The sequence below is a fragment of the Chiloscyllium punctatum genome, chromosome 45, assembly GCF_047496795.1.
Source record: "Chiloscyllium punctatum isolate Juve2018m chromosome 45, sChiPun1.3, whole genome shotgun sequence".
NCBI lineage: Eukaryota > Metazoa > Chordata > Chondrichthyes > Orectolobiformes > Hemiscylliidae > Chiloscyllium > Chiloscyllium punctatum.
The window spans coordinates 19,851,776-19,879,100 of NC_092783.1; the positions used below are offsets into that span (position 1 = coordinate 19,851,776).

General features: G+C 44.0%; 1 protein-coding gene across 1 annotated transcript in view; it reads right to left on the minus strand.

Annotated features, from left to right (window-relative positions):
• The window catches only part of LOC140467204 (peptidyl-prolyl cis-trans isomerase FKBP5-like), a 150,982-nt gene that overhangs the window by 4,843 nt on the left and 118,814 nt on the right, over positions 1 to 27,325 (minus strand). The window contains exons 5-8 of the mRNA XM_072563415.1: positions 20,402 to 20,558; positions 13,178 to 13,268; positions 11,520 to 11,603; positions 5,938 to 6,123 (exon numbers count right to left, since the gene is read on the minus strand). Of these exons, the coding sequence (XP_072419516.1) occupies positions 5,938 to 6,123; positions 11,520 to 11,603; positions 13,178 to 13,268; positions 20,402 to 20,558 (518 nt within the window). The remainder of the gene's footprint in view (positions 1 to 5,937; positions 6,124 to 11,519; positions 11,604 to 13,177; positions 13,269 to 20,401; positions 20,559 to 27,325) is intronic.

Sequence of the window (27,325 nt, forward strand, 5' to 3'; positions counted from 1 at the left end):
TTATATTAGCATCTTTGATCGAGTCATTTCAGTCTAAGACAAAACTACTTTCACCAAGATATGCAGCAAGTAAAGTCATGTTATGATTCCCAGTTGATGGTAAAATGAGCAAGTCAGATCCCAGCATAAAACCTGACTTGGTAAACTTTTAGTTTTATATTTGCAATTTGGTTAACATGCTGGTCAGTCACTGAACAGATTTGCATCAACTGAGAACAAGAAACAGAAGTTTATTACGCAAAAATGAAAGAAAACAGTAAAAATGATCTCAAACCATTCATGAGAAGAAAATGTCAAATTACTTCCTAACCCTCTGCATTGTCCACAGAAACAATATCCCCTTCTCAATTGTCTAGGGCTCTATTTAACTACTGCCTGGCAGCTTCCTTGTACAAATGTTCTCAGTTCTAATGAGCTGCAGATTTCTAACTCAACTTGGACATTTCTCCAATTAAACCCTTGTACTGAGTCAATTTGTTCCCTGAATTTTTCTTCCAGGAAGGAACCTAACCTAGTTTCAAAACTCAGGGCTACAGGGAGAATGCGGGTAAGTGGAGTTGAAGTGCCCAGCAGCCATGATTGAATGGCGGAGTGGACTCGATGGGCCGAATGGCCTTACTTCCACTCCTATGTCTTATGGTCTTATGAAATTTTTATTAAAACAATCTTTGAATCTTCTGAACTGTAAACAAAGCTAACGATCTTACATATTTACCCTACCTGTCATAAACAGGACAGTGGGCACCTTTTTGTTTACTGCACAGGGATTTGTAGTGCTCTGCTGTCTGGATTAGATCACTGTTCTGGAAGGACTCTCTGACATCTTTTAAAGGAAAGATGCTCAGTCTTTCCTTTAAAAGTCACTCTGTTCAGTTACCCTATGATCTTTGTATAGTATGATTTGCCTGTATTGCAAAACAAAACTTTTCACTGTACCTAGGTACATGTGACAATGATCAATCAAATCAAAAATATTTTTTAAAAAATTGTTGCTGCTCTCAACACTACTCATCTGTGTGCCAATACTGACACTGCCTGTTATCTGCCAATATTGCCCAAGAGTTATTAGTGTGTTAATTCACTGCTGCCAATCCCCCTATGTCTAGGATCTATTAAATGCTCACTGGTAAAGGATAAACAATTGTGGATGTTTTACAGAAAAGGCAATGTCTTTTATCAACAATATGGTCTATTGCAATAAGTACTGCTACGTTATTATTTAGGTATAATTAATAAGACTCTCAGCAGCTGTATAGAATACTTCAGCTCCCTGCAAAAGAGTCACAATTCCCACCTCTGGTCTGGGTGGCAGATTGGGTGGAGCTAATGTAACTTCAACATGGACTCTTTCGGAACCATTACCTCAACGACTTCACTCCATATCCTTCTATCTCCGATCAAACATTGTGTTAGACAACGCCTGGTCTATCAAGGGTTGAGGGGGATTAGATTGAGGATTTCAAGATTTTGTCTGGATAAAGGCAGAAAATGTTTCTGTCAGTTGTCCTGTCCAGGACACAGAGCAATACTTTTAAAATCAGAGGGAAGCCATATTAGACAGAAATCTGCAAAAATACTTGTAAACACAAAGGTTGAAAGACAGGCAGAACTCTCTGCCACTAAAAATAGCTCACTTTGGTTTGTTAAATAACATTAAATCTGAGGTTGATGGATGTTTGCTGACAAGAATATCCATTCTGGAAATTATAAAACAACCCCAAAGGCTAGGGTATCACTCCTGTGCAGGAAGCTTCAGACTGTTTCCCTGCAAATTTGAGAACTCAGTGCTGTTTTAATATTTCCTGAGTGCCTGGTTGTAATTCAAGATGAAAGGTGCTGTAATCTAGCCTCTGAGCTCGAAGTTGTTCTATTCCCACTCCAAAGACTTGTGCACATAACCGAGGCTGGTACTGTCATACACTATGAAGGCATCTTTTCAATGCCCGATGCTCTGGTTCAGTGTTAAGACTTACCAATCTAATTGGTAACAGTGAATCAGTGAAAGAGGGGTTAGGTTATTTTTTGTTTCGGCTCTAGCACTGCTGATCGGCATTTCACTTCAAGTTACTGTTTCACGTCTAAAGGTCTTTGAAGGTTTAGGGGCAGGACTGAGCAGGCAAATCAAGGCCTACGTCAGACATCTGAGTCCCAGTGGTGGAAATGAGAGAGTTTAAGAGCTCTGCAGGGCAGTGTTTGGGTGGTAACGCTGTGAGTTTGGTGAACGGGGAAGGAGTTGCTATTTTCTCAGCCTCAATATGACTACGAGTGGAAAACCTGCATGAGAGAGGTCAGCTTTGAAAACATTTAACTGCAACCTCACAGGGAGAACATTCGCGTAACATAACAGTAACATAATAGGGATAGGAGCCAGCATGGGACATGTGGTCACCTTGCTTAGGAAGGCCAAGCGAGTATTCCTACTGTCTAATCTTCAAAGATTGGTCTCTTGTATAAATTAAGAGTAATTAAAGCATACAGAATAATGTAAGTTTGCTGCTATGCATTTAATATTCTCAATAGTAAAGGGGAGTAAAGGGAAAGAGAGTAATTTAAAGAGGAGTCATGGAGAGGCAGCTGTCCAGGAAAGCTCTTCCTGTGCATGTGGGAAGTCAGTGTTCACGATGTGTTTCTAGCTGCAGTTACAGGAAGCCCGTGTTTTGGATCTGGAGTAGCGGCTGGTGTCACTGCAGTGCGTCTGCAAAGCTAAAATCTCTGAGTGTAGCTCATGGAACAAAGTGGTAATGCTCCAGGTAAAGAGTGCAGAGGCAGAAAGGGAATGGGTGACCATGAGGTAGGTCGTGCAGGAGTCCCCCGGAATCATCTTCCCCCAGAATAGCTTTTCCATTTCGGGTACTGCTGCTTTCTGATGGAATATAGTGAGAGACCATTCCATGGCACAGGCTATGTTGGGCGGGGAAAAGATAAAAGTGGGAGAACAATAACATTTGGGAATTCTCCAGATGTGGCAGCAGGATGGCCTGTTGCCTCTCTGGTGCTAGGGTCAAGGATATCACTGATTGGCTACAGGACGTTCTGAAGGAGGAGGGAGAACAGGTTGAGTTCATGATCCATGTCAGTACCAATGACCAACGGTAAAAACAAGGTTGTGGTCCTGCAAGCAGAATGTAGGGAGCTAGGAAATAAATTAAAATGCAGAACTTCTGAAGTAACCATCTCAGCATTACTCCAAGCACTATGAGCTGATGAGTTGAGGAATAGGAGAATGTGTGGCAGGAGTGATCAATGAGACTTCCCTTCAGCCTCCTGATACCTCACCCCACCATCCATCCAGCTATCACCCAGCCACCTCTCAGAACACACACCTATCCCTCAGAGGTGGATGCCGTGCTGACATCCCTTGTCAAAGAAAATGGTTCATTTTCCTGGACTCTTTGCTGTTACTGGATGGCTGGTTTGTGATGCAGAGTGGTGCCAGCAGCGTGGGTCCAATTCCTGTACCAGTAAGACCCCACTTTCTCAACCTCTCCCCTCATTAAACCACCAACAGTCCTCTCTCTCTCTTTCTCTCTCTCTCTCTCTCTCTCTTCCCTCACTCCCCCTTCCACAACCCCACACCACCGCTCCACCCCCCCCCCCTCACCAAACCCGGAACATTTGCAACTTCCCAGTCCTCAGACACAGCCCCTATATCTGGGAAAAAAGGAAGTTTATGACCAATGTCTTTGCAATACAGTAAAAAGCTTTCATTCATCTCCACAATGTGGCACTGTTTTGATAGTTTAAGAATAAGAGAAAAATGAAAAGATATAACTTAAAGAGAAGGCCATCTATGTTCAAGTTCTGACTTCTTGCTGAATGTCTGGATGTATCTCATCCCACTCTGATGACTTCTTAAAATAGTGCCTGGGTTTATAATATTTTGTCTTTAAAATATTTTAGCCCATCCACTATCACAAGCCCCTCCTTTTCCTTTATGGCTTTATCACATCTTCTCCTTGGTAAAAGTAGTTTCAAAGTACACATGATGTTTACCCTCCATGTGTAAATACTCTTTTCAGGCTCCAGAATGGCTGTGTGCCTCCTCTTACCATCCTTTGCCCATTTGTAGAAGACTTTTGATTGCCCTGTTTAGCTGCCTGTCTCTTTTCATAGTAACTCTTTGTTGCTCTTATTTACTCTTGCACAATCGCTGTAAACATTCAAAATTCAGCCTTGTGCCCACTTGTGTAAGCAGGCTCAGATCCAGTATCTGCTGCATTGCAATTTTCTGCTTCAATCCACTCTCCAACTCTTTCATCATCCAGGAAGCTCTGACTAATTTGCTTGTCTTCTCTTTCCCCATGATGGGAGGGTATATAAACCATCCTGAACCATCTCTTGTCTAAAGGCAGCCAATTATGGAATGGCAGTTTTGCCTGCCGACCTGTCAATCTAGGGCATGTCTGTTCTCAAACCGTTGAAATTGACTCTTCTCTAATTGGTTATTTTCAATTTTAATTGCTCCTTGTCTTTGAATTTAAAACAGTAGAGCACAGGAAGGGGCCCTGCAGCACATGATATTGAATCATAGAATCCCTACACTGTGGAAACAGGCCATTTGGCCCATCAGGTCCACACTGGCCCTCCGAAGAGCATCCCTCCCAAACACACTCCCTACCTTATCCCTGCAACCCTGCATTTCCCATGGCTAATCCACCTAGTCTGCACATCCGTGGACACTATGGGCAATTTAGCATGGCCAATCCACCTAACCTGCACATCTTTGGACTGTGGGAGGAAACCCATGCAGACACGGGGAGAATGTGCAAACTCCACACAGACAGTCACCCGAGGCTGGAATTGAGCCCAGGTCCTTGGTACTGTGAGGCAATAGTGCTAACCACTGCACCACCATTCTGCCCCAGTTCTGCTGAACGTGATGCCAAATTAAATGAATCCCTTCTGCCTGTCCTTTATCCATGTCTCTCCATTCCTTGCATATACATATGCTTATCTAAAAGTCCCTTAAATGCCCCTAATGTATCAACCTCCACGGCCACCCCGACAGCACGTTCCAGACTCCCACCAGTCTTTGTGTAACAAGTCTGCCCCTCCCATCTCCTTCAAACGGACCCTCTCTCACCTTAAATCCATGCCCCTTGGTATTAGACATTTCAACTCTGAAGGACAAATGATTCCAACCATCAACCTTTTCTATGTGCATCATAACTTTATATCCAAGGCTTATGATCCTATGATCATTGTTCCCTAAACATTTCCCCATCTACAGTTGACCCAACTCATTCCCTATTGCTGGATCCTGCAAATATTCCTTCATTGGGTTGAAAACGTGCTGATCAAAAAAGTTTTCCTGCACACAGGTGAGAAACCCCAATCCTTTTTATTTCTCCTCTACACTATAATGACCAAAAATTATACTGGGACTATTCAACCTCCTTGTCAGTCAACCCTCTTTTCCCAGAGTTCTTTATAGCCCTGTCAATAAAACCCCCCAAAAATCAATATTTTGATCTAAGTTATCCCACCAACCCAAAATATCCCAGAAGCCTTCAGAATGCCATGTGATTATTCTATGTAACCAAAATGATAAAGTTCAATGTCATTTTGCAATGACATGTTCCATGATTTGGTTAGTCTCCCTGATTAATTCCTTCATCCTTGTTCCTGGTGTATGAGCATCACTTATCTTAGTGATTATCAAAAGGTGGACTCCCAGCGATTGTCTGAAGGGTTAGCTGAGATTGACTGCGGGTCAAGATGATTTTATGACAATGATCCCAAATAGACTGCATAAGACACTTAGCTCCAGATCTGAACGTATTCTCCAACTGAACCCTTTGAATGTGATCCAACCAAACTCAGCAGAATAGGGACAGGCCTGTGGGGAGCAGGATCACTGTGCTGTAAAGACACTCCTGCCTCACTGAGACACAAATTCCCCATGAGAGGATCAACCCAGCAATATACACTCCTTACCCTGTCACAGCTCTCCACAGCCTTCAGGTACTTATTGAGTTTCAGGTAACACATGGCCACGTTGAGATGTGCAGCTAAAACGAGGGCCTTGGCTCTTCGACTTTCGTCCTGGGTCAGGCAGTATTCCTGCTGCAGCCATGCCACAATCTTCCTGTACTGGATCTGAGCCTGCTTATATTTACCAGCCTAGAGGGAGTGGGAAAAGTTCCAGCAAATGGAATATAGTTAGAACAACGTACACAAAATGAAGACTTTTTGCATAGCATTATCAGAACACAGGAAATAGGAGAAAATGATTTGTCCATTATTCTGAAATGCTGTCCCCTGGTTCTAGATTCACAACCAGGAGGAACATCCTTTTCATGTTCACCCTGCCACACCTATGGAAAGAGAAGCCCATAGCTCATAGGTGGTTCTGCTAGGATCTCCTCTGGGTCAATATGATGCCCCAATTCCTCTTCTTATTGATAATCAAAGGACATATAAACATCACATGGTGAAGGATGATCACATCGAGCCTTGGCAGAAGAAGCCCATTCTAGATTAAGAAGAAGGTTTATTGTAATAGTTCTGAGGTACCAAGTTACAATGGAGTTTTTCTATGGAATGAGCTGCCAGTGGTGGAGGCTGGTACAATTGCAACATTTAAAAGGCACCTGGATGGGTAAATGAATAGGAAGAGTTTGGAGGGATGTGGGCCAAGTGCTGGCAAATGGGACTAGATTAAAAAAATCACACAACACCAGGTTATAGTCCAACAGGTTTAATTGGAAGCACACTAGCTTTCGGAGCGACGCTCCTTCATCAGGTGATAGTCACTATCACCTGATGAAGGAGCGTCGATCTGAAAGCTAGTGTGCTTCCAATTAAACCTGTTGGACTATAACCTGGTGTTGTGTGATTTTTAACTTTGTACACCCCAGTCCAACACTGGCATCTCCAAATCATGGGGACTAGATTAAGTTGGGATATCTGGTCGACATGGACGAGTTGGACCGAAGGGTCTGTTTCCATGCTGTACATCTCTAAGAGATATAAAACCAATCTATTGCATGTGGTGATTAACTGTGGGGATAATGCAAACTATCAGCAAAGGGGCCAACTACAACAGACTGATTCAGATTGAAGAAAGCACAAACAGTGGAAGGAGTGTAAGAATGCCCAAACACCCTCCCCAACCACCTCCTCAAACATCACTTGTCCCACATGTGGATGGGTATGCAGTGGCAACATTGGACTCAGGACTAATAAGACTGAAGTGGAAATGTGTCATCCTCAAACCAAAGGGACCGTGTAACAGAGAGAAGAATTCTAATCACTAACTGCAAGAACCAGCAGCCAGAACTGATAACTTCTACTGGAGACAGTCATTTATTTTCCATGGGCAGAGTCTTACAAAAGCTCAGACTTAACTGTTTAGGACGAGCTGCCTTATACTATAAGAGTTTTGTATCTTTCAATGAGATCACCTTTTATTCTTCAAAATTCTGGTGAATATAACCTCAGTTTCCTCAAGCTCTCCTCAGAAAGCAATCTTGCCATTCAAGGGAGTAATCTGGTGAAACTCTATTGTATCACATCTGCACAAGTGCATTCTTCCTGAGATAAAGAGACCAAAACTGTGCACAATACTCCAGGTGTGATCTTACCAAGGATCTGCACAAATGCAATGAGGGATCTTTACTCATGAATTCCCTTGAAATATAGGCCAACATACCATTTGCCTTCCTAATTATTTCCGGAACCTGCATCTTAGTTTTTAGTGATGCATAAACAAAGAGATGTTTATTGATGATTGCGCAATGGTCAGCACCATTCACAACTCATCAGATACTGAGGGAGTCCATGTTCAAATACAGCAAGATTTGGAACTATCCATGTTTGGGCTGACAATTGGCAAGCAACATGTGTTTTGCACACCCAAATGTCAGTCAATGATTTTCTTCAAGAACAGAGAAACTAATCATTGCCCCATAAGTTCAATGGTATGACGAGGCCAAATCCCCTAGTATCAACATCACAAGGGTTACCATTGACCAGAGTTTTGCTGTACTAGCCTGCTTCAAAAGCAAGTCCTAGGTTAGAAATACTGCCGTGAGTATCTCACCTCCTGACTCTCCAGCCCCTGTCCGCCATCCATAAGGCACAAGTCAGGAGTGTGATGGACTAGTGTTGTTGGATGAGTGCAGCTCCAACAAGACCCAAGAAGCTTGACACGATTCAGAAAGCAGTTTGTTTAAATGGCACCACATTCTCAAAGGTTAACTCGCTCGACTCTGGATGCTCAGTAGCAGCAGTGTGTACCATCTACAAGGTGCCCTGACAAAACTCACCAAGGCTCCTTAGGCAGCACCTTCCAAATCCATGACCACTACCTTCCAGATGGACAGGAGCAGCAGGTACAGGTGAGTACTACCACCTACAAGTTCCCCTCCAAGCCACTCACCATCCTGACTTACTGTTCCTTCAGTGTTACAGGGTCACAATCCTGGAACTCCCTACTAATGACATTGTGGGCCTACCAAGAGCAGCTGGACAAAAGTGGCTCAAGAATGCAGCTCATTACCATCTTTTGAACTCCAATTAGAGATGGGAAATAAGGTGTTGCCCCAGCCAGCAATGCCCATCTCCCAGAGAAGAATTCAAAAGGCAGAAAACCAAGTCCATTTGGAGGTAACTTCTCACAATTTACTGAGTACAATGTCCGTTTTTTTTCTACTAAAGCCAGCATCCTGAGTCAGTATTGATTGCATAATGGAATCGGAGAGGAATTTTCTTGACTGTTTTTAACTCAGAAATTGGCTCAGATTTTAGCTTGTTTTTTTTTCCACATCCACATCCCATGTCTGAATATAAACAAAAAAAAAATCTTACTCGGGGAATTTGAGTACAGAAATAAAGATGTCTTGCAGTAATTGTGTAGAGCCCTCATGAGACCATGTCCCATGCACTACGTGCAGGTTACGTTTTCTTACCTGAGGGATACTTGTCATTGAGGGAGTGCAACAGAAGTTCATTAGACTAATCCCTAGGATAGTGGGATTGTCTTATGGGGAGAAAATGAGGAAACTGAATCTGAATTCTCTAGAGTTTTGAAGAATGAGAGGTGATCTAATTGATACTAATAACATTCTTACAGGGTGGTTGAGGCTTGAACCAGAGGAAATATTCTCAGAATAATATTCTCCTGCCTTTGAAAACAGGAGGAATTTCTTCACTCCCACTGAGAATCTTCAGAAGTCTCTATCCCCAAGGGCTTTCAAAGCTTAAGCTTAATCATTGAGCACGCTTTAGACAGAAATCGATGGAAAGCGGCATTGAGGTGTATATATAGACCCCCTACAGTATGGAAACAGGCCATTTGGCCCAACAAGTCCACACCGACCCTCCGAAGAGTAAACCACCCAGACCCATTTACCCCTGACTAATGCACCTAACCTGCACATCCCTGAACTCAATGGGCAATTTAGCGTGGCCAACCTAACCTGCACACATTTGGATGGTGGGAGGAAACCGGAGCATCCAGAGGAAACCCAGGCACACGTGGGGAGAATGCACAAACTCCACACAGACAGTTGCCCGAGGCTGGAGTCGAACCTGAGGTCGAACCTGGGTCCTTGGCGCTATGAGGCAGCCATGCTGCCACTGAATTAACTTACCAATTAATGGAATGATGGAGAAGGCTTAACAGGTTGAGTTCCTGTTCTTGGATAAATCCCATACCATGCATTCGAGGCTGTGTGTGGATGCTTGAGACCTGTTACCTGGATCTGTCAATGCGATCTGCAATTTGTCATCCAAAGCTGAGTAAGAGTTGGAAGAGGAGACTGGCCATGCACATTGGCCTATGAATGAGGTCACTATGAGGTCACCCCTCAGCCTCCGACGCTCCAGGGAAAACAGTCCTAGCCTGTTCAACCTTTCCCTGTAGCTCAAATCCTCCAACCCTGGCAACAGCCTTGTAAATCTTTTCTGAACCCTTTCAAGTTTCACAACATCCTTCCGATAGGAAGGAGATCAGAATTGCACACAATATTCAAAAAGTGGCCTAACCACTGTCCTGTTCAGCCGCAACATAACATCCCAACTCCTGTACTCAATACTCTGAACAATAAAGGAAAGCATACCAAACACCTTCTTCACTATCCTATCCTATTTATGAACCTGCATGCCAAGATCTCTTTGTTCAGCGACACTCCCTAGGACCTTACCATTAAATGTATAAGTCCTGCTAAGATTTGCTTTCCCAAAATGCAAAACCTTGCATTTATCTAAATTAAACTCCATCTGCCACTCCTCAGCCCATTGGCCCATCTGATCAAGATCCTGTTGTAATCTGAGGTAACCTTCTTCGTTGTCTACTACACTTCCAATTTTAGTGCCATCTGCAAATTTACTAATTATACCGCCGATGTTCATACCCAATCATTTATATAAATGACGAGCAGAAGGACCTTACACAGTGGTCTTTCCCCACCGCGCCTCAATGGTGTGATATTTCCCCCTTTATCCAGATCTTTTTATATTGTGTCCCTTCAGACCCGATCCATCTTTGATCTCCACATGAAGTGGAAGATGGCCTGGGTGACTGCGACGGAGTAGGTTCGGGGAATAGGCCAGATCTGCGCCACATACAACACTGAGAGTACCTCACACCTTGTAACCAGGTTTTTACCAGCAATGGAAAGTGACCATTGTTTCCATCTGCCCAGTTTCTGCTTCACTTTAGTGACATGTTTCTCTCAAGACTTGGCACACGCCTCAGCCCCTCTGAACCAAATACCTAGCACCTTCAGGTGGTCTGTCCTGAAGCTGAAAGGGATAGAATTGGTCAGCGCAGATTCTGAAAAGCATGGCCTCACTCTTGCCTCGCTTTCCCTTGGTCCCTGAGTCGTGTTCAAACTGGTCACAGATGAACATGAGTCTATGCACTGACAGCGGATCTGAGCAGAAATCAGCAACATCATCCATGTAGAGGGAGGCCTCAACTGTAGGCCGCCGCTGCCAGGAATAGTCACCCCTCTCAAGCTCACATCCTTCCTGACAGACTCAGTAAATGGCTCTATACAACACACAAACAAGGTAGGAGAGAGTGTATCGCCCTGCCTGACTCCAGATCTGATTAGGAAGCTTTCTGATTCCCAACCTATTGATTGAGACTGCACTAACGATGTTGGTGTAGAGCACTTTCCCTCCCCAGAGCCCATTTTGAAGAGAATATCTTTCATGTACGTATGCGATATCCTGCCAAAGGTTTTCTCCTGGTTTGGGCTGATGAGGTAGGTGTTCACCTCACTGTGCTGCACGTAGGGGATCATTTCCCTGAGGAGTGCGAGATTCTCAGCGATCTTCCTGCCGGGTACAATTGTTTACTTTTATGGGATGGTTCAATTCAATGCAACACTGTCCATTGCTGTTCTTTTGCAGCAATGAGCCTAAGATATTGGCATCTTGGATTTATAATAAATGTTGATAACATCAAACAAACTCAGTCAGTTAAACAGAGATTTTATACAGTAAAGTCAGCTCATGCATAGTGGCTACATCAGTTCTGTTGGAAGTAGAGGTTTCTACAGAAGTACCTTAAAATAGTGCGTTCCTTTCTCCTTAACAAGAACTGCCCGTTCCAGTTTCTCTTGAGCATTCATTTCCCAGGATTCTTTAGCCTGTTTTGTAAACAAACCAAGAAATTAGGCCGGTTTGCTCTAGAATTTAGCAGGTTAAGGAATCAAAAGCTCCAAGATATTAACAGGGCAGATAAAGACAAACTATTTTCACAGATTTTTGGTTCTAACACAAGGGGACGTAGTCTGAGAGTAAGGGAGAGAATTACATCATTAATGAGAGACGTTAGGAAGCACTTCTACACTCAGAGGGTAGGAGATATTTGGCACTTTATTCCACAAATAGGGATGGATGCTGGATCTATTGTGAATTTTAGATCTGAGATAGATAATATTTTGTTAAGCAAAGATATTATGGGATATGGGTCAAAAGGTTAGTCTACAGTTCAAGCGTGATCACTGAATGGTGAACAGGCTTGAGGAGCTGAATGACCTACTCTTGTTCTTATGTTCCTATACGGTCAGCATAGTTCACTTTGCCCTTCACAAGGTACACACATGCACCCGTTTTTAACATTGACTCAGCGACAGTGAAGGAATGGTGATACATTTCAATTCAGGGTGGCATGTGACTTGGAAGGCAACTTGCAGGGTGTGGCATTCCCATGCATCTCTGCCCTTGTCCTTCTAGATTTTCAAGGTTGAAGATGCCTTGATGGGCTACCTTGTAGATGCCCTGGTTTCTACACTGAGCAGCGTGCCTCATTCTCCCTGCAGAGACTGAGGAGGTTGTAAGGAAGATAACAGTAATCACTGGGTCAGAGACTGAGGACTGAGCAAAACTGCCTGTGTGAGTGACAGTCCTGGGATGCCAGACAAATGCCCCAATTTTGTGGAAGCAGTAAAAAGACATGGCTCAGAATCAACCTGGGGTACGATTATCAGAGGGAAACAGTAGTGCAGGATTGTAATCATATGGGGCTGCTTCCAAGCTTTAAGTATGCAAGGCTGGTATTGTTGCAATTATGTTGAAAACCACATGCACACACTGCGATCAAAAAGGTTAATGGAATGTTGGTGTTGACCTCAAAGGAATTAGAATGTAAAGGACAAGATGTTATGCTCCAGTTGTACACAGCCTCTGATCAGACTCGATGCTAAGCACTGCTAATTCAAGACAAGCTTGACTGCCCTTGGAAGGGATACAACACAGGCTCATCTGAATTCCATCAGAGTTTAATGATGTTTAAATTAAGGTTAGCATGAAGTGAAATCAGGAGGCTCTTTTTCACAGAAAGGGTAGTTGTGAAATCTGAAACTCTGCCTGAAATGGCTGCGAATATGCTGGGGAAGAATGACTACTTCAGAGGAGCAGGAGTAGGCCATTCGGCCCCTCAAGCCTGCTACGCCATTCAATCTGTTTGCTGCTGATCAATTTCCAGCTGTGATAGAGATTTTATTTGTGCAAGGGATGTTGATTAAAGGCAGGAAGTAGAGGTACTGATTAACCGTCATCCAACTGAAAGGTGGTAGAAGATCAGAGGGTTGAATGGCCTGCTCCTGTTGCAAAGTTCATGTAAATGAACAGAAGTTGAAATGGATGCATTCCAACAATGTGCACCTTACACTTTTTCACCAGTACAGTCAGGGTCCTGGGGAATGGTTGGATCACTCACCTTTTCAAAATTCTTCAGCAGTATTTCATAGTCCAGCTCTGCATTTGGTGGAACATTTAGGCAAGGCTTCCCCAGATCGCCAAAGCCATATCTAGAGTGAATGATTGAAATCTTTTATTTAAATTCAGGATGAATGAAACAAAATACATAACGACATTAGCTCCTTTGCATCAGCTCCCCATTTCTCATTCAAATACCCATGAGTATTGGGCACTCCTTAAATCCTCTTCCTTATCGTTTTGCTGGTTTTGTGTTCAGGCTGCTGTCTCACCAACGACAGGATGTGGAGTCCTTTGAGTAAATAGCTTGGGCTGGGGGAGGGGTTTCGAGATCATGGTAGTGCAGAAGACTTTGAGCCCTCAACATCTTGTGCTGTCTCCTATGTGTGGTCCCAGAACCACACGCAAATGATTCATTGCAGCTGCTGGAATTTGGGTGCATCAGAACAGCCTTGAAAAAGTTCAGAATGTTCCAGGCTCAGTTATCTGACAAGGGAAGGACAAAAGAAATAAGCCAATAAAGGAGAATACTTTGGAGAGTAGATGTTTCCAGCAACTAATCCTCTTGCTATTTAACTGTAAGTCATGGGATGTGTGTGGGGGAGTTTTGGAATTACAGCAGTTCTGCTATAACGCGGTAGTTCTATTTTCGTGCAATCCCTTGTTATAAGAAAATCGCACAATAGCAGCATCATTTAAACCGATAGGGTTAGAATGGTGTTATAATCAACACACTCTTTAAAAGTTGGCACTATAGGAACATTGTCCTCAATTTGTCAATCACGTTATAGCAAATGCACATTAACAGGACACACGTTCTCGGAGAATGACCTATAACGTTTCTCCTGGAGGTCAGTTACAAAGTCCTTCTCAAAGCGAGGTGGGGAAGTGAAAAGGCGAAAAAAAATCAGATACAAGGAATCTGAAGACCAACTGGTTTATTCACCTTTAACTCCCATAATCAAGGATGAAGCTAGATTGGATATATGCTGTGAACTGTCCTATGGCAGGAGTTCATACTTAGAGTATGAGTGTTGTCCTTCTCTAAAGACAGAGGTAAAAACAATGACTGCAGATGCTGGAAACCAGATTCTGGATTAGTGGTGCTGGAAGAGCACAGCAGTTCAGGCAGCATCCAAGTAGCTTCGAAATCGACGTTTCAGGCAAAAGCCCTTCTATGAATTCTCCTGAGGATGGAGTACAGAGTGGGTCCTTTGCAATTCTGAGAGAGTGTGGCCCTCAGTTGAGGCAGGGCCGACTGGAGAGAGGTTAGGTGCTGGCGCATTGCTGCAAGCATGGAGCGGAGGATCTTGAAGGAGAAGGGCTTTTGCCCGAAACGTCGATTTCGAAGCTACTTGGATGCTGCCTGAACTGCTGTGCTCTTCCAGCACCACTAATCCCTTCTCTAAAGACATCTGAACAGCTCTTATATAGAATGTTCAGAGTCCATTGACAGATTGGCCAGTTAGTAGGTCTTCAGCGTTGGCACTGTACTCTTCTATTCACATCAGTGAGACTGCCCTTCCTCTCTTACTAATCCAGTTCTGTTCCCTGTGCTGTTAACTCTGGATTCCATCAAGAATCTTGCCATGGTCTCTCATTACTTTCCATTTACATTCCCTCTTCAAAGATTGACTTCTATCATTCAAAGGTAAGATGTTAGCTTCCACATGTAGGACTACAGTGATTATAGTGAGGCCAGCCACCTCATACAATGTGAGTTCCCTGATTGGGGCTGTTAATCTGGTTCAATCAGGGAGCCCTGAATGACAGATAAAAAGGCTGAGTGCCAGAGACACTCTGGCAGATGCCTTGGAATAAGACAGTACTAACGTCAAGGGCTCTTCATGTGTAATCAAAGGGTGACTTGGAGATGGATGCCGGTCTCTATGTGGAGTTATTTCAAGGACACTCAGCTCTACCCCATCACCAGTGGGCATGAACATATAAGATTAGATTACTTACAGTGTGGAAACAGGCTCTTTGGCCCAACAAGTCCACACCAACCCTCCAGAGAGTGACGCACCCAGATCCACTTCCCTCTGATTAATGCACCTAAAACTATGGACAATTTAGCATGGCCAATTCACCTGACCTGCATATCTTTGGACTGTGGGAGGAAACCGGAGCACCCGGAGGAAACCCACACAGACACGGGGAGAATGTGCAAACTCCACACAGACAGTCACCTGAGGCTGGAATTGAACCCGGGTCCCTCGCGATATGAGCCAGCAGTGCTAACTACTGAGTCACCATGTCACCCCAATGGGGTTAGAGCAATGTGGGTTGCAATGAGATTTGGATAGAAAATTCAATGAGGGTCATCTGAATGCCAGGAGCAACATCTTTTGTGATTTTGCCAAGGGTGAGGTGAGTTTCCTGCTGGTTGGCAGTGATTTGCTAATTCGAAGGGGGTTATAGTTTGTCAAAAGTCTCGTATCACCTCAACTCACCTGATGGCGATTCAGTTTCATGTTGCAGCAAATCAGCCGAACAGGTTAGACTTTGAGAAATTTCTATGTGGCTGTTAGAGCAGGTACCGGGCAGTGTCAGCTCACTGCTGGCTGTGACTAGCCTTCATGTTGCTCAGGAATTATCAATAGGCACCAGCCACATGTACCACTTATCTACTGACAATCATCAGCATGTACCAACCCCCCTCTTACGATCATCATGGCCCTTCGCAGATCCACTTGCAGCCACTCAGGAACCACAGACTCGCAATGCAGGGCACATCAGCAGCTCACATTAGAGACACTGTGCACAGGGACAGGCATCCAGCTCTAAGGTTGGACCGGGCGACATCCTAAGGTTCCTCATTTGCTCAGTCTGAGGGAGTGGGGGTCGGGTGTCTTTATATATGGCTGTATGTTACATCAGCATCACACACGCTCCATGTGCCTCCAGAATCTACAGTAAGCACACTGCATGGCCAGCAAGCAGTCTTAAAGTCTTCAGGGGAGCCATTCCTCACTGAAGTCCATGGAGGCACCCATTAGTGAGGGGGCAGGGGGATCCCTGCACAGTAAGTCAAGGAAACCCTCCAATACCAATCCATTGACCACAGACTTGTTCATGGTGAGGAGTACCATGACTCAGCAGTAGGGGGAGTGGATCAGTCAGTCCTATGACTCCATAGCAACCAGGGGATAAGGCTAATGTAGTCAGGGAGATGTACAACAGCCGGTCAAGATTCTGGACACTTCTCACCCAGAGCTGCCTGGTTAGCTCCCCCTAGGGGGTGAGCCTTGGTCAGTGCATTGGCGCTCTCTACAGAAATGAAGAGGAAAAGGGATGGAGGGGGAGCAGTCAAGGTGGGTCACTTCCCTAGAAGGAAACTCAGGGACATATTCTTTGGGATTGAAAATGGGCGAGAGTTAGTGGTGAAACAGAATCGGTAAATAGGGAATACGGTATGGCATGATGGGAACAGGGTCATGTAGAAAGAGGGTCCATCTAATGCCAGGAGCTTCCTGGTTTCATGTGGGACCATGGCTGGCATGTATGCCAGGGGCTGGAGGCCAAAAGTGCCTCATAAGAAGGGCCAAAATGAAATGGATCCAGGTGTTTGGGGTATTACCAGCATGGTGATGAGTGACAAGGCTCTCAGTTCATGAAGGAAGAATTCAGCTGTTTCATAAAGAATTCGGGAACTCAATACCACTCTATTCCCAATCAAAGGGAAAGGTAGCAATGAAAAATCACTGAGGAAATCATTAAAAAGACAAAGCAAATCCAGCCTTGACGTATACAAGGTGATCCTTGAGTAGTGAAACTCACCTGCTGAATGCACGCAAAATAGTCAAATATAAAGACTAATGTCACAACACACCCAAACAACTTTTCCAATCACGAAAAAGCTACAGAAGCCAGAAGTAGTAACGGGACAAAAATCACGGTGAAACTGCAAAAAGCTAAAATTTCATTTTGACAAGATTGCCAAACCGTAGCCAGAGTGGAACATTTGAGAGCCAGCCAGGATATCCAATGTTCTCACAGCCTTAGTGGCAACTTGGGATCTGCATTGGCCAGTTGTTATCTCGATCATACGTCGTGCAAGTGAGTGATCAAATATACTGTAACAAGCACAGGAACATGAACCCAACTGAAGAAGCTGATCCTCAGCTGTCAGCCACTGATCAAAAATATGTGAACTCACCAAGTGCACCAACCTTCAGAGCAACCCAGATGCCCATAACAACCCAACAATGGAAATGATTAGATTTCCTACAGCGTGGAAACAGGCCTTTCGGTCCAACAAGTCCACACTGACCCTCCGAAGAGCAACCTACCCAGACCCATTTCCCTCTGACTAATGGACCTAACACTAAGGCCAATTCTCCTGACCTGCACATCTTTGGACTGTGGGAGGAAACCAGAGCACCCAGAGGAAACCCACACAGACACAGGGAGAGTGTACAAACTCCACACAGACAGTCGCCCGAGGCTGGAATCAAACCTGGGACCCTGGTGCTGTGAGGCAGCAGTGCTAATCACAAGCCACCGTGACACCCTCGTGGACCAACAGATAGGACAGCAACCACAAATTACAGAGGAATGACACATTTCAGGGAAGGACCATCATCCAGTTGAACTATCAATGACTACACACATTGGTGCCATATATAGATCAGCATTATTTATAAATTATGTATGCAATATGAATACAGAGACTGACAAGCCAAGAACTGCTAATGCATGAGGAACTATTGTGTTTTTATTGTCTCACTTAATTACCTTAAAATGTGCATGATAACATCTGTAACCTTTTTTTGATTTATTTTGTATATAAGAGGGGATATTTGGATTGAAATGCAATCATGTGTAAATTTCCTCCCGGGCTGGTCATGGTCAGGTGATCTCTACCATGTGGTTCATAAACTGCAGGCAGCCAACTTGCAAATATTTTAATATAAAATCCATTCTGATTAGATTGCTGTCTATTGAACTCAGGACAGTCTTTGTGCTGTTAGGTTGCTTGTCTCATTTCTACCTGAGGAGGAGCCACAAATTTGAGAAAATTTGTCTTTAGTCTCCTTACAAACTTCTTTCATGAACTTTTGATTCCATTTCCTTGCCTGGCCACAGCCTCTGATTGAAGCAGAAAGTTTTCAACAGCAACTTTCCAATTCACACTCACCTCAGCTATCGGTTCTATATCTCTGCCCATCACCTCCGAAAACCTCCGATTTCTATCTACATAACAATTCCTACTGTTGGAATGCTTCTTCTATACCGTTGATACCTTCAGAGTTAACTAATTCAAAACTCATCTGACCATTTTAAAATCTTCCACCCACTCCCTCTCTAAACCTGAGGTTATTCAAAACTTGCTGCCTGTATCCTAATTTATAGCAAGTCCCGTTCAAACATCACATTGTGTTCATTGACCCATTTTGGCTTCCAGATCACCAATGCTTCATCTTAAAATTCTTATTTTCATGTTCAAACTCTCCCTATCTCTGTAACCATCTCCCACTCCTAGCCTCTGTGTTCACCCAGTTGTTGTGGGGTAAAGGGCTAATTATACTTTGCTCTCAGCATAGCCACTCAGCATGTGCAGAAGGAGTTATGTCAAAGCGATGTCAGATCACATGGAACTGGAACTGAGTTTGCAGGGTTCCAGACGATGTCCCCTTGCAACATACCTTGTCATCCTAACTAAAGCCTCTAATATTCACCCACCTGAGTATACATCTGATCTTACTACAATTACAGTCTCTTGCACATACCTTCTTCTGTCACATCACCGTGGTGACCAGACTAAGTCCTGCAGTCTAATGAGGGTTAATGAGGTGTGCTGTTGACTTTAGTGCATGTATAAATTGGGAAATTAATGGAGTTAAAATTGTGAACCTGTGAATTATGAATCTCTCTGCTTCCTGTTCACATTCCTTCACAGTCTCATCATTCCTTATCCCTGTGACCTCCACCAAACCTTACAACCCATTGGCGCCTCTCTAATTCTGGGATTTTGTACAATCCCCTCTCATTTATCCCATCATTGGCAATTGTCACTTCAGCTGACTGGATCTGAACTCTTCAATTCCCTTCCGAACCTTGTCAGCCTCTCATCTCCTTTAAACCATTGCTTAAAACCTCCCTATGAATGAGATTTCACTTACCACCTTACCTTGCTTAAAACCAATATTTCTCTTATTAAATCCTTGTGAAATGTCTTGGGACATTTTACTAGACAAAGGGTATACACAAGTGCAAGTCATTGTTTTGTGAGCATATCTCAATTAGTTTCAATCTTCCCTTGGGTCAGAACAATCACTTCAGGACTTGAGCTTGGGAATTAGATTAACAGAGCACGGCCTTGTTAAGTAAATGGCATCCATGGGCAAGAATACAAGATGTCCTGGCTAACATTTCTCTCTCACTAAAAAAAAAACAACAAAATTGTTCATTCTGATCATGACTGTGAGGACTCGCTAGTGAAAATAGCTGCGACATTTGTCTACATAACCTTTTTTTATTCAGTCTTCAGCCAAGGTTGATACTCATTCCTAATGATGCTCGAAAACATAGTGATGGGTTGCTTTCTTGAACCACTACAACCACAATGCCATTTGGGAGGGAATTCCAAGAGTTTGACCCAATGACACTTAAGGAACAACGATATATTTTCAAGTCAAAATGGTGAGTGGCGTGAAGGGGTACCTGGAGATGGTGGTGTTCCCATGCATTTGCTGTCCTTATCCTTCAAGTTGGTAGTGGTCATGGGCTTGGAAGGTGCTGTCTAAAAAACCTCGATGAATTTCTGCAATGTATCTAGTAAATGGTACACATTGCTGCTACTGAGCGTCAACGGTGGAGGGACTGAATGTTGAAGGTGGCAAATGTGGTGCCAATCAAGTGGGCTGCTTTGGCCTGGATGGAGTTAATCACCTTTAGTGTTTTTGGATTGTAATTACAGGCAAGTGGGAAGCATTCTGTCACACTCCTGAGTTGTGCCTTGTAGATATGGACAGACTTTGGGAGTCAGGAAGTGAATTATTTGGCGCAGGATCCTCAGCTTCTGACCTGCTCTTGTAGCCACAATGTTTATATGGCATGGTTATGAGCTGGTACATAAATGCCAGTCTGTCTTCCTCCTTGCTTGGTCATGGGACATCATATGAACCCATCTCAAAATTCTGTCTCCACGTTCCAGAAACAGGGAACACAGAAAGATTGAAACATCATCCGACAGCCACCGATATGTTAGTGTAACACTTACTCAGGCATCAGATGAAGAATGCAGTGCTCTCCTCTCTGCATTTTCTCCAAGGCTTTGTCAACTCCTATGGGAATGTCTTGGTCTTCTCCTTCACCAACCACAAATGTAACGTCCCGTTGATCAAACAATACAGCACTGCTGCGACCCTCTAGATAAACTGTGGGTAAGAAAAGATTGCAAATATAAATTTCAGATGCTACTTCCAATCAATCCTTTACAAGGAGTCTTTACACTCCAAATCATGTGGGGTATCCAACACTATTAGTATAATTCACAGGGCATTAATAGGTTTGATCACAGCTCCAGCTTTGGGGTAAAGGTAGGGTGGCACAGTGGCTTAGTGGTTAGCACTGCTACCTCACAGCATTAGAGTCCCAGGTTCGATTCCAGCCTCGGGCGACTGTCTGCGTGGAGTTTGCACATTCTGCGCGGGTTTCCTCCCACAGTCCAAAGATGTGCAGGTCAGGTGAACTAGCCGTGCTGAATTGTCCATAGTGATAGGTGCATTAATCAGAGGGAATTGGGTCTGGGTGGGTTACTCTTTGGAGGGTCAGTGTGGACTTGTTGGGCTGCAGGGCCTGTTTCCACACTGTAGGGAATCTAATCTAAATGTCGAATATCGCAAGTGACTGGAAAATTTGAATTGAAATTTCTGCGAGAGTATCTGCTTCCTTTTGGGGCTAAGATGAGCAGTCGCTCCCAGTCTCCAGAAAATCTGAACTTCAAGCTGCTCTCAGGTCTCCATAAACTTCAACATGAGTTCCATGGAGATCCAACAACATGACACCCAGAACCTGACCTTGGATAATGGGATGGCTGCCCTTTACTCGGTGCTCAACTTGAGGTTTGTCATTGGGATGAGCAAGTGGATGGAAAGTGGGTGGTCCACTTCTTCAGACCGCCACCGCCTCAGATCATCAAATCAAGAGTTGGAGGTCCAATCAGCTCGACGGTGAGGCGGCCAATTCGTGTTGATACTCAGGCTGCTGCTCCCATCAGGCTTTGTGTGACAGGGCATTATGGCACATCTAGGACCGGTCAGTCACAGCTACAGATTTAAAAACTTTCCTATACCTGAATATTAAGTTAATTTGGCTTAGTCCAAGTTGTGTCGTCTTCCTTGGAGGGATTCTTGTCATGAGGCCAGCGAGTTTTCTCATTGTGTCTTATCAATCACACCTCATTAACAACTTACCCCACTCCTGTGGCTCCCCTTTCATCTGATTCTAGTCTAATTTTACCATGCACCGTTCCCAGAGTGACGGGCCATTCACCAAGTATCTGCTAAAAGACCAGCATCCCCTGTGCTCAATGCCCACTGGTCATCTGTATCTGTTCATTGTTGACTAGGGCAACACTGCAGACAGAAAGTTCTCCTTGTGGATGCCACAAACAAATTGGTCTGCAGTTCACACCCATTATACAAACCAAATACTGGAGACTTGATTTAGGGTGTAGGTTTGCTCGCTGAGCTGTAGGTTTGATATCCAGATGTTTCATTACCTGGCTAGGTAACATCATCTGTGGCGACCTCCAAGTGAAGCGAAGATGTTGCCTCCTGCTTTCTATTTATATCTTTCTCCTGGATTGGGTTCCTGGGGTTGGTGGTGATGTCATTTCCTGTTTGTTTTCTGAGAGGTTGATAGATGGTATCTAGATCTATGTGTTTGTTTATGGCGTTGTGGTTGGAGTGCCAGGCCTCTAGGAACTCTCTGGCATGTCTTTGCTTAGCCTGTCCCAAGATAGATGTGTTGTCCCAGTCGAAATGGTGTTTTTTTTTCATCTGTGTGTAGGGCTACGAGGGAGAGAGGGTTGTGTCTATTTGTGGCTAGCTGGTGTTCGTGTATCCTTTTGGCTAACTTTCTTCCTGTTTGTCCTACATAGTGTTTGTGGCAGTCCTTGCATGGAATTTTGTAGATGACGTTGGTTTTGTCCATGGGTTGTGGGGGTCTTTTAAGTTTGTTAGTTTGTTAAGTTGTTAGTTGGAGACTTGAGTTTTATAATCCATGATGCTCTTCTGTATCCAGCTCCCATCAAGTAGAGCTAGTTGTCAGTCAGGTTCAGCCAAGGGGAACTTTCTCCAGCTCAGCAGCCTCATCTTCGTCCTTGAACAACTGCTCCTGTTCCCCCAGCTCCTCAGAATTGATCACATCACCCCATTGCCTGTTCCAATTGTACAGAGCACAGTACACTAGGATGATGGGATATACTCCCCCACATGCCCCCCCCCCCTCCTCCAGACTGCTCTGAGTTGCAGAACCTTCAACAGACCCCATTGTCTGCCCCAGCCCCATGGCCCTGGTCACAGCCTGTGCCCCACCTTGGTGAAGAGCTGCCACATTGGCTAAGTGAGCAGCACAGCACACCCTAAAAGGAATGTCTGCTCCACTCTGTCCCCTCTCCCATCTCAGATCCACATTGACCATTCCATTTCCCATTGCAATCACTAGAATCCATCATCATTGTTATGATGAAGCAATGTTGCCCTTGGAATTATAGCTTCCACCTTCTGCAATACTGAGATGGGAATGTTAAAAAGTGTAGCCAATGCCAATGGCATGGGGCAATCTGACTTTGAGTAACAGTTGAATGATCAGCACATGCACACTGCATGTGTTACACACGTGTGAAGAAATATTTGCACATGAATTGTAGCTGGAGTTTACAAATGGATGTTTCAGGTGTTTGCCCCTTCACTGTCTTAACATCCAGCAGATCCTGTGCTTCTGCCCAGCAAATTGATGCTTTCTCTGCTCACCCTGGCACTTGGCCCAGCCAATCCCCACTTGTATTTCCATCTGGAGAAGCACAATGATGGCAGATACCAAAGCTCATGGTGAACACCAGCAGCTCTAGACTCCACCTGATCACCAGAAACTCATCCAAACCTCCATCTCTCCTCTTACCTCTTACCACCTGATACACCATTTCCACCCAAAACCCAAAATGGAGATCCACCACTTTGAAATTTACCTCCAACTGTCCTCCCTGCCCATAGTACACCAAAATGATTCATATCCTGGTCCTCTCTGCTCCTCCCATGGAGGGCATGACAGTGAGAATTGCCAATTGCCCTGCCCACTAGCTTACAATGCCCTCCAATGGTGCTCCATCTATGCCCATAAACCTTGAGATTCCCCCTGTCATTGTTCTTGTCTTCATCTCCACAAATTCCTCTGCTTTCTCCCCAGGCTTGACTCACCATACCCTTTTGACAGGTTTTCTCCTGATATCCTCACACTGCACCCTCTTTAATGGTCAACAGTGGGTCCCTAGGACAGTATTCCCTCCAGACCACTGACTGAGCAGCTCCTAGACTTGACTGATGGGCCCCTAATCCCCACATTTGCACATACAAGATGTGATTCTCTAGCTGTTGCTTTGGCTGGAAGCAACCTGGTAAGTCTCCTCTGCCCCCTCTCTGCTATAATCACACCCTTCCTATAATGCAGTGACCAGAATCAGGCACAATACTCCAGTTATACCCTAAACATCATTTTATACAGTTCTAGTCGAACTTTCTTGCTCTTGTATTCTATGCCTTGTTCTATGCTAATCCTAAGCTAATTATACTTGGCTAATAAAGGCAGGTAGCTTCTTTATCATCGTAGCTGTCTGCCCTGCCACCTTTAGGGATCTGTGGATATACACACCAAGGTCAGTACTTTTCAGAGTTCACCATTCATCCCCAAGTGCATTGCCTCACACTTTTCAAGGTTGCATTGTATTTGCCACTGTTGTGCCCAGCTCAGCAGTCCACTGTTAACCTCCTGCTGTTTACAGCTATCCTGCTCACTGTCCACCATCCTATTCTGTCAGGATTCTTTTTAATAACGACCCCATCACTGAGGTTACACTTAATGAGCTGCAAATTCCTTGTCTATCACCTTCTTTCTCTTTCAACATTTGGAATAGTCCTCCAATCCTCTGAAATTTACTGCCAGGATTTGAAAACTATTGCCATAAATTCTGATCTCTCCTCTCTTGCTCTCTTCAATAGCCTATTGATTTATCGGATCTATTTTTAAGGCCACTAAATCTATTATTACTTACTGTCTCTCCCTATTCATTTCTTCCGGTATTTCACAGTCCTCCACCCTGATGTTTATTTCTACATTATCCTTTCTCATTGTGAAGATTAATGCAATATATTCATTGAAGACTGTGCCCACATCTTCTGGGTTCACACAAGCATTATCTATAGTCCCTCATGGGTCCTACTCTTTTTTCTAATCTCTTGCTCTTTATATACATATTTTTGAAAAAAAAACCTTTATGTTTTCCTTTATTCCACTCACCATCTCATGCACTGTCTTAGTTTTCCTCATTCCCTTTCTAAGCTCCCTCCTATACTTTTATCCTCCTGTCAGGATTCTGGTGTGCTGAGCCCACAGTACCTTCTCTAAGCTTCTCCTTTCTCCTTAATCTATCCTAATGTTCTTTGACATCCAAGATTCGCCAGTCTTGGTCACACCATTTTCCATTATTGTAACGTGGCGGCACGATAGCTCAGTGGTTAGCACTGCTGCCTTATAGTGCCAGGGACCCGGGTTTGATTCCAGCCTTGGACGACTGTCTGTGTGGGAGTTTGCATATGTGCACAGTCTCCCTGTGTCTGTGTGGTTTTACCCCGGGTGCTCCAGTTTCCAACCATGCTTTAAAAATATGCAGGTTTGGGTGGATTGGCAATGCTAAATTGCCCATAGTGTTCAGGGATGTGTATGCTAGGTTCATTAGTCAGGGGAAATATGGAGTGCTAGGGTAGAAGAATGGGTCTGGATGGGATACTCTTTGGAGGTTCGGTGTGGACTTGTTGGGCCAAATGGGCTGTTTCAACACTGTAGGGATTCTATGTTTACTCTCACTATTTCCAACTTGAATACCTCCCTCAGCTCTGACAGTTTCTTTCTGCAAGTAACTGCTTCCAGTCCACTTTGGCTAAATCGTACCTTCTTTAACATTCTGCCTAAGCCAATCCAAGGTCCCACTGAGGTTCTGCAGACGCCATTTGGCATGCCAACACTTTGATTTCTAGCTTCAGACATCAATGCCACGCACAGACCTCAGAGGTCAACACATTAAAAAGAAAAGTAGATGGGGCATTGATCTTAAGTAAAATTAGTTTGTCCTTAGTTAGAATTCAGAATTGGGACATTATGGTGCAATTGTACAGGATGTTGATGCGGCTACTTTTGGAGTACAGTGTACAGTTCTAATCGCCCTACTATAGGAAGAATATTATTAAATTGGGGAGGGTTCAGAAAAGATTTATCAGAAAGTTGCCTGGACTGGAGGGTTTGAGCTGTAGGGAAAGGCTGAATAGGCTGAGACTATTTTCACTGGAGCATCAGGGATTAAGGGTGACCTTATAAAGGTTTATAAAATCACGAGGGGCATAGATAAGGTAAATAGCAAAGATCTTTTCTGTAGAGGTAAGGAAGTTGAAAACTGGAGGGCATAATTTTAAGGTGAGAGGAGAAAGATTTAACAGGAACCTGAGGAGCATTTTTTTCACAAAAGAGGGTGGTTCATGTGTGGAATGAACTGCCAGAGGAAGTGGTAGAGGCAGGTACAGTTACAATATTTAAAAGACATTTGGACAGGTACATGAATAAGAAAGCTTAGAGGGATATGTGCCAAATGCAGGCAATGGAAATGGTTTAGTTTGGGAAGCTTGGTCGGCATGGGTGAGTTGGATCGAGGGGGTCTGTTTCCGTGTGGTATGATTCGATTAGTCTAAGTTATAGCCTCCAACATACTCCCCAATGGACGGATCTTCCACCTGCATGGCTTTATTTTTGAATATTAGGTCCAGAAATGCATCTCTTGTCTTTATTGTTGAGGAAAGGCTCAGAAAAGTGAATACATGAACTCAATATTCATACATTCTTCCCCAGCAGCATCTACCTCTCCATGCAGCCTTAGTCCCAATGGTAGATCTTTATTCCAACCCTTATGCTGCTCGCGATTCCTGCCGATGGGCACTCTCTATGGTTTCTTTGTAGTCAGGTACAATGGGCAAATAGAAATTCCCAATGAAGTGCCCTTTAACCACCTGAAAAGCTTTTTAATCAGTGATTTAAAAATAGCTGTCCAGCTTCCAATGTCAGCCCCATTCTCCTTCCGTCCAGCAATAAAACCACAGAGCTTCTGTCCTTTCGGGAACGGAAGATCTATCTATTTGATTTGAATCATGATCAAGGGCAAATACAGTCAGCAAAATCAATTCTGTTCTGTTGTAGATTTCCCCATGAGTAGCTGTTTCCAGTCCACTTTGGCCAGATCCTGTTTTATTTTAATAAAGTCTGACTTATCTAAATTGAAAAGCTGGCTGTGGCCGTGAGCTGCTTATGATTTTAAGGATTTTGAGTTGAATTGATAAGGTGGACAGAGAGAAACTGTTTTCACTGGTAAAGGAATGTTCACAAAAAGGACATGAATATGCAACTCCAGCTCGGTTATTCAGTTGCGACATTAAGTAAAGCCTATACACACCCAGGATGGTACAGTATGGAACAAACTTTCACAAACATTAGTGGAAGACATTTCAACAAATAATTTTGGGTGTGAAATTAGTGGATTTGTGCAGGACACCAGGATGTGGAGGGAAGGCAGGTGGATGGAGTTAGTAAATGGACCAGCTATGATCTCATTCAACAATAAAGCAGACTTCCTGCCGAATAGTTTACTCCTGTTCCTCTCTTCTTCCTTTGTTTTGATACACAATCCACAATGTTGGCCTTCCTTTGTGCCAAAGTGGAAAATTGCTCTGTTTTAACCCTCAATGTAACTCAATCCTGAGATCTATAAAATATAGTCAAGAAAAATAGAGCAAAACTTTTCACTTCAGTTGGGGGGAGGGGTCAGAAAACAGGGGGCATAGTTCTAAGGTCAAGTGCTAGAGGTTTTCAGGGACTTCGAGGG